This window comes from Hetaerina americana, unplaced genomic scaffold, assembly GCF_022747635.1.
Source record: "Hetaerina americana unplaced genomic scaffold, ioHetAmer1.1.p SCAF_1, whole genome shotgun sequence".
In the NCBI taxonomy this organism is placed as follows: domain Eukaryota; kingdom Metazoa; phylum Arthropoda; class Insecta; order Odonata; family Calopterygidae; genus Hetaerina; species Hetaerina americana.
In genome coordinates, this window is record NW_027286069.1 from 60,470,901 (window position 1) to 60,479,363 (window position 8,463).

At 36.7% G+C, this 8,463-nt stretch overlaps 1 protein-coding gene across 1 annotated transcript; it reads right to left on the reverse strand.

Annotated features, from left to right (window-relative positions):
• Positions 1–270: 270 nt before the first annotated feature.
• On the reverse strand, positions 271–4,274 carry CSN4 (COP9 signalosome subunit 4). The gene is made up of 3 exons (XM_071590336.1): positions 4,064–4,274; positions 2,693–3,984; positions 271–2,323 (listed from the first exon to the last, which is right to left on the reverse strand). The coding sequence occupies exon 2, from the start codon at positions 3,962–3,964 to the stop codon at positions 2,693–2,695; it is 1,272 nt and encodes a 423-aa protein (XP_071446437.1). The 5' UTR covers positions 3,965–3,984; positions 4,064–4,274; the 3' UTR covers positions 271–2,323.
• Positions 4,275–8,463: the final 4,189 nt, after the last annotated feature.

Genomic DNA, 8,463 nt, shown 5'->3' on the forward strand with positions numbered 1-8,463 from the left:
TTGGTTTTTCCACATAAAAATTTTATGTGGAAAAACCAAGTGTTTCCTTTGCAACAATTATTATTACCATGTTATAATAAGGAATACATGATACATTACTATTCCCGTAAACACCATGATCATAATTCATTACTATAGCAGTAAAGTTAAATTGAAAGTAATAATAATTCTTTCACATTTATGGAAAAAGATTTAAATTTTTTCCTGCGAGGATCCAGGATTGAGTTTGTACATAAATAAAGAAGTCACATTGTAGAACCCATTCTTTATTAGATTGCTCATGAGATTTTGAAAATTTCAATTATATCAGTAATAATAGCTATCTACATGCGATAGCATTAGATAGTATTCTTTCTAGTCAGCATATGCTGTACACCCAACCACTTGTGCAAGCATAAGTTTGTTTGGCATGTGAGTGAAACTCAGTTTGTACCACAAAAAGTCATTCAATATAAACATTTATGGGTGACAGGACGTTCATCAAAAAGGAATAAAGTGGCTTCAATGGATGAGGAGAGGATGTTATCAAATGAGAGGAGGGGAGGTTGTGTGTTTTTATGAATTTAGACATGAATATGGGAGATAGTTGTCCGTGGAGTGGAGGACTGAAGATATTACATCTTGAAGGTAGGGAAGAAAATTTATCTGCGATAGCTTCCAGTTCTTCAACTGTTTTGCCTAAGGTCTTTGTGTAATGTAAGAAACTGTAAGGTAAAAGACACATTGAGGTCATACTCAAAATATCAACTAGGCCCCAACTTATATCCTCTACCCCCTTAAATTAATGCTGTAAGTCAGTGGTTCTCTGAGATTTATGTGGCATAGAGTGCTGGGATAAATTATCATCCTTGCCTCCCTCTGGCATGAACACAAATTAGTCCCTTAATGCTGCATTTCAAATAATGTGCACACTACTATCTAAATTGCACTCATGATGACAATTGCATCTGCAAAAAGTGACCTAAATATCAATGCTTAAGTAGAGATGATTCTAGGTTTATTTTTAAAAGGAAACAAATAAGATGTCTCCGTTTAGTTTGTTTTCACAAAATGTCTATAAATACTCAAAATGAAAATTTTGTGAGTGGGTCAGATAATGTTTCCAGAAGCTGTGTGACAAATCAAATTAAAGTCCGGTTGTAAAGCATCAAAATGAAATCAAGGTCTATAGACAAGAGTTGCAGAAAAATTCACATATATGTGTGTAAAGAAATCATACATTTCTTAATTTTAACAGTTAATTTAAAAACTATCAGTTCAAAGAATTTTGAAACTGGATTTGTCATGAACACCGAGTGTACGGCTACTAATCAAATGTAATTGAAATTGTAGATAACAAGTTCAGATACCTTTGATATGGAATATTTCAGTGTTACATCAATATTAAAATGCTACAGCATATTTCCACAAAATATCTGCACAATACCCTGAAAGTAAACAGGAATGATATGCTGTAGATATTCACATAATAGTTGGGATTGAGTTGGTTTAACAGTTTTTGTACTAACCTCCCACAGTGATGGCCTTGAAATTTTAGCAGAGCCAGAACTTAACAGGTTTCCTGGTCTATACTTTGGTGCCAATGTAGAGAACTGCACATATGTCATCCTTTGGATGGCACATTTAATTGTGGATCCCTAGGCATCTTTCATTAAGAATAGGCTATTGCCAGCAACCGATTTCTATCCACCCTTCCCTGAGAATCTTAACTCAACCAAATTACCCACTCACTCACACAATTGACCTTGGCTGTTCTTGGCCTTCCCCTAGAAAGAGCAATTATTACATTTTGGCAATAGTTCATTTTTAAAAGGTTGAATTGTTGAGATAATATTTTTCAAGGCTCTAACCACAATCGCGCATGGGAAGGATTCATTTAAATGCTTGGGAGTCTATTTTCCTTGACACCTCACAATTACCTTGCCTGTGAAAGTAACATATCGATGTTTTGAACTAGGCAAATAATTATTTTTCCGAAAGGTTAAACCCCAAATATAATTTTGAGGCCGTCAGTATTCCCCCTTCCAAATTATCCAATAATGGCATTGTGAGATGCTCTCTGATTTCTCATGACTATCAAGAACAAGCCTTGCCACGGGCACTAAAAATGCAATTACAGTTTGAAACCTTTATTTTCATATGTAACATGTTTTTTCAGGTATCAGAGCACTGGTGTTAGATTACTTGCAAAAACCTTTATATCACAATTCACAAATCTTCAGATTGCTGTGGTAAATGCAAATGCTTTTGTCCATTGGCATATGCTGCGTATTCATCTAAATCTCCCAAAAATTCAATTTCCAAGAACCACTTCATAAATTTTCTGGAAATAAAAGAAATAATAATAAATATCACACCACAAAAAAGTTAATAACAAGATAATTATTTTCCAATCTCTAATCCTAACATGGTAAATACATTGTGAAGTGAGGGCCACTTCAACTGATTTCACTAAAATTACATTTTTTCGTTTCATCATGGTCCCATTCCATAGAAAATGTGGAATTTTGAAAGAGCTACTGAATGTTTCCAAATTAATTTTCAAATAATACATATTCTTCTGACTCAATTCTTATAAATAAATAAAAAGGTATCCCAAGTTGCATCAAAAAGCAATCCTGCTTGATTATTACCATAAATATTTTTATGATATACCGATTCACAACACATTAAATAATACATTATAACTTACTTAATGCATCATCTGTTCATCCATTGCTTTTGTCATCCATTCGGGCTGGCAGTTTGATATTTTTTCGATGATTTGATTAACTTGGTAGCACAAAGACTGTATTTGCTTGTCCCAGCTGGGCAAAACTTCACGTGTTTCAAAGTGAACTATTGAGTCTATCTGATCAATGTAGCCATTCATCCTTCCTTCAGTTATCATCTGACTAGCAATCTTCTCTGCTTTGATGGGAGGTATTTCAAGCAGGGCACCTAATTCCTCGAAGGTAATGTTATTGTACAGTTTACTAGCTGAGAGGAGATTGTGCTCAATCACCGCTCTATCTAAAATAGTTGAACCACATCTAGGGCTTTTCTGGTACCCCGGGAACATCGCAGAAACATCCGTAGTCGAAGCTTTTTGATGAGGCTGGAGCATTGATTCAAATTCTTGCAATTCCGAGCGGCGGATGATTCGATCCAAATACATCTTCTCCAAAATTCCATATGCAGGAAGTTGCTGGCATCTTTCATCTTTAAACAATGTGGCAAGCATTCGGCTACGCTGTTGACCAGCTGACGCCAGAACTGTGCAGACAAGTGCATTTCTTAGAGCTGTCATCCTTTCTCCTTCGTCGATGATACTCCGGTATGAAAGCTCATTGTACCTTTGCGCTGCCTCGATAAACTTACGTCGGTAGTCCAATACTCTGGCGTAGCAGACTTTATAGTATATTTGTAATTGTTCGTTTTTTGATTCTGCTTGTAGGAGTGATGCCCTATTGATGAAAGCCTCTGCCTGGATCGGATCATCATCTTCCAAGTACAGTCTTGCAATTTTCAGGTAGGTGTCCAGTTTGTAGTCCACAGAATATTGCTTCTGACCGGTCTCCAGCGGTATTCCAACTAATACATTCGCAGCTTCACGCCAACATTGTTCACGTTCATAAATCTCTGCCAAATGCTGTCGAATGCTAGCAACCTGTTCTTCGAAGGATATTACCCTAGGCTGGACTTTATCAAGTGTATAATGAGACACAGCCTTTGACAAGTTGTCGGGCAATTTGGAGAGATGTACGCTGACGTCGGTCAAAATCTGCCTCGATATAACTAGGCTAACATTTTCATTAACTATGGCCTCAATAAATGTTTTGAGCCCTTCAACAAGCTCGGTTTCTGAGGAAGCTAGTAAGTTGTCAAGTACAATTCTATACTTTTCTGCTTGGTCTTTATGCGACCCGCCCGAATTGGACAGAAGAGTTAATTGTTGTCTCACAGAAAGCTTGTTCGTCGCCATAACAGACGTTCCGGCAAAATCTAGTGAAAAATAAGTTCCATTAGTACAAGAGAAAAAACGTGCAAGCTATGCTTCACCAATTCTAACTATGTCATTTACCTGCCAAATATTAAACGAAGAAACTTATCCTTTTACAATGTATTGAGACCACTGTCGAAGGAAAACAAAATGGAAATACTAAAATTCCTGAAAACACAAGATAACTTCTCCTTCGTAGTATATTATGAAGTGAAAAATATGATTATTTCTGGAAGTTCTGGTGTTTATACTCAATATTCATTTGGCTGGGAAGCCGTATGCATAGTACAGAACGTTTCGTGCCTCGAATGTTTAAGTAACACAAGTGAATCGCGACGGCGAAAAGACATGAAGCACAAGAATGGCCTTGAGCCGCGCGTTTTTCAATCGTTTGCAAGGAAATCTACGGAAGCTGGATTTCCAATTACCATGAGCTTTGCGAGGTTACAAGTACTGAGACTATATTGAAATTTAAAAATAAAGAAGGCTTCCCATTTATAGATTTTTGTGGAAAACCTTGTTAAGTTTGCCTTAAGATATAAATGCTTAAAAGAAAGATCCCAATTAGTGATTGCGCCGTGGCGTTGTTATTACTGCGTTGCGTTTAATTACGGCGATGAATTGTGTTTTTACGTCATATTATATTTTCCATTTTCTGTTGCTAATCTGATATCCGAATAATCTTTTCTTTGAGACCCCTGGGGTAAATACTTATTGTGGCTCTAACATAGTACTTACGGTTTTTCTGTTGTTTGCCTTGTGTTTTATCCTACCTACATCCTGGTCATTTTTATGAGCGTTTTCTTCTATCGAACTCCGTCCTATATTGGTTGAGCTTGCTGACTATTGTAAATTATCGTTGACCTGAAGTCAGACATGTTATCAATATAAATGTTTGTACTCGTAGAGTAGGTACCCAAATACGAGTACTAGTTCACAGGTATTTCTGGAATCGCCGTTTTGTCAACTTTGTTTCTGTGGCATTTGATGTCTGACATTATGAAAGCCAAATAGCGAGGCAACGTAATATTTCAATCATATAATACTCGAAACAGACTGGTAAAAACCCTCCTAATGCAATTTGTTTCAAACATTGACATACCTGTGTAAACACAGCCATATACACTAGCAGAGTGTGACAAATGTACCCGTGTGAGTGACCGTGGGTGGGTCTGACTTATGCGTCAATTGGTCATAGCAAAACTGATACTTCAATGAATTCATTAAATAGTGTCTACTTTCATTAGAAAGAAATGCAACAGAGATGGAAAAACTATATTTTTAAAATTATTGCAGGTTTTGAGATGGTAAGTCTATGGTTATGGGTGAAATACAAAATGGTCAATGCATGCATACCCATACCCAGAAATCAATCTTATGGTCCTCTGGAGGATAGGAAGCTTGGAAATAGAAGGTAGAAGAATTTAAATAATAAAATAGAATAATTGCCTTTCTAATAATATTAAGGTAATGACTTAAAGCAGAAGAATAACTAAGACACAATCTAAAAAGGTAGCTAATGATAAGATGTTTTACTCTGTATGTCTTGTGATGGCAGTCTTAGAAAATGGTAAAGAATTCCTTAGGGATCAAAGGCATTGCCAAAGAAATTTTTAAAGGTTATCTACTAATTAAGGTGAGTTTTGAATTGACACATCTACCAAATAAATATTTTGTTTCTCTAAGCAAAACAACGCAACATCCTGCTCTATAACAGGCCCCTCTTCATCTCTGTGTACTACCTTCATCCTTTCAAAGGTCCCTACCCTATTCCTGCCCATTCCATGTTTGCCTTACCTTCTCCCCTCTATCACAGTCCTCAACATTTCACTGCCAATCGATACACCATCCATTTTTCTTTCCCCCTTATGATTTTTCCAAACAATGCCCTCTGCTTGCCCACCATATGCAGTACTTCCTCATTTATTTTCTTTTCAGTCCGTTCCACCTTCTCTATCCTTTTCCACAACCACATTTCAAAAGCCTCCAATCTACATCTATCGTCCTGCTTTAGTGACCATGTTTCCACACCGTACATGACAACGCTCCATGTAAGAGTTTTGATGAGTCTTTTCTTGATATCTTTATTCAATGTTAATGCCATCAACTCCCTCCTCCTTATGAGAGCCTCTTTGCCTAGTTCAATTCTTCTCCTTTTGTTCCTACTCCTTTGACCTTGTTGGTCCAAAACACTTCTGAGATACATAAATTGTTCTACCTGCTCTAGTTTTTGCCCTCATATTTTAATGCTAAGCTTAGCCTTCTTCTTTCTAGAAAGCCACATAACCCTTGTTTCATTTATATTAATTCTCATCCCAAATCTATCGAACTGAATTTCCAATTCACTCAGCAATGCTTGCAACCCCTTGGTTGGCTGACAAACTAGAGCTTGGTCATCAGCAAACCTAACTGGTTTTATAAATTCCCTGCTGACTTTCATTCCTATCTCCAGTTCTCCCCATGCCTCTTCAATCATTTCCTACAGATATAAGTTGAGCAGCACTGGTGATAATGGACAACCCTGCCTTACACCTCTTCCTAACACAGCCCATCCCGCATCTCTGTCCCCCACTCACTAATTCTATTTTCAGCATTATATTCATTAGTTATTCCCAATTCACTCTATCAAAAACTTTTTCGAAATTTACGAAACAGGCCAATATGTCCTGATTGTAATCTATATTCCTCTCGATTAGTTATATCATTACTGCATTGGAGTAGCACGTGCCTCTCCCCTTCCTAAACCCAAACTGATAATCCCCTGAGTAATAATTTGCTTTGCTCTTCATCCTCTGATTGATGACCCCGAGAACCACTTCAGCTGTGTTTTAAATCAAACTTATTGTTCTGTAGTTTTCACATGATGTAGCCTTTACCTTTTTTGGAATAGGAACTAACACTGATCTTACAAACTTTTCTGGCCAGATTCCTCTCTCATAAATGCAACGAATTAACCCATAAAAACTCTTCCTCCCACATTTTACTAAACCTTTCAGTTGTTCTGCAGGAATGTTGTTTAACCCCATGGCCTTGTTTGATTTCATTTCCCTTAATACCCTTTCTATATCACAATCAAGTTAGTCTGGACCTAAGCTTTATTCATCTACATCATATTCTCTTTCTGTCTAATGTTGCTGGCCTAATGTGGTTACCATACAGTTCATCTACCTGTCTTGTATTTTCTTTGGTTCAACTAACTTGTATTTTCCTGAATTATCTTTAATTGTTAACCCAGATTTTCCCTTCTCACTTCCTGACAGTGTTATAGCCTTATTGTATAGAGCACCTTCCACCATTCTTCTTTTGCTCCATTTGTTATCCACCTCTGTTTGTTACTTAATTCTTGACATTTCCTTTTACCTATCTCTGTTTTTACAATCTTCCATTTCCTTCTCTCATCTATCCTTCTAATAATTCCATCCGTAATCCTTAGTTTCCTTGTGTATTTCCCATCGACAGTTCCTATATTTTTTTTGCAGCCATCAATATCCCCATTTTTATATATTCTCATTTTCCTCAATAGTATCCAGCTTCCTGTCCTCACTCATAATTTTCTTTAAAAGCAGCTGACACTCCTTTCTTGTCATTCCTGTTTATAAATTGAAATCCCATTTCCTATACAGTCTTCCTTTTTGTAACTTTTTGAATATCTACACTTCATTATTAACAAATTATGGTCTGGGCCTGCATTTGCTCCCTGGAAACTGCTGATTATTAATATTGCTTTTCCTAAATCTAAGCCTAGCCATTATATAGTCTAACTGATATCTTCCCCTATCCTTGGGTATTTTCCATGTGTACTAATGCCTTTTGTGGTACCCAAACCATTTATTCATGATGATTAACTTGTCTCCTGCAGAACTCTATTAAATTCTCAAAATAGTCATTCCTTGTTCCTAAACCATAGTCCCCCACCTCTATACTACCTCTTCCTGAGTGTACCATCACGTTCTAATCCCTCGTTAATATAAAATGTTTCCTTCCAAGAGCACATATGATTTTATCCTCTATCTGATTTTGTACCCCATCAACTTCTTCCTCCCTATGATTGCTTGGTGGCATATGTTCCTAAACAATGACCAAGTTCTTTGGTTTTGCTTTTAAATCTACTAGCAACATTCTATCCATTGATTGCTCTATGTTAACTACACCTCAGTGAACCATTTTAGCCAATATTATTGCAACCCATCACTGACTCTCTTCCTCTCCAATGTATACTATCTATTACTATCACTCCAGTAATCCCCGTTATCCTTCCATCTCACCTCGAACAGAACTAAAAACATCTATACTTCCTCTTTTGATCTCTCACTTTATATTCTCTAATTTTTCTGTCCTCAACATTCTCCTAAAATTCCAAATACCTATTCTAACTAATTCGACCTTCTTCTGCCCTACTGCTGTCAGTTTTGCTTTGCAAAGATTTAGTGGATTGATGACCATTGAAGCCTTGCCTCACTTGCTACCAGGCATGAAACACA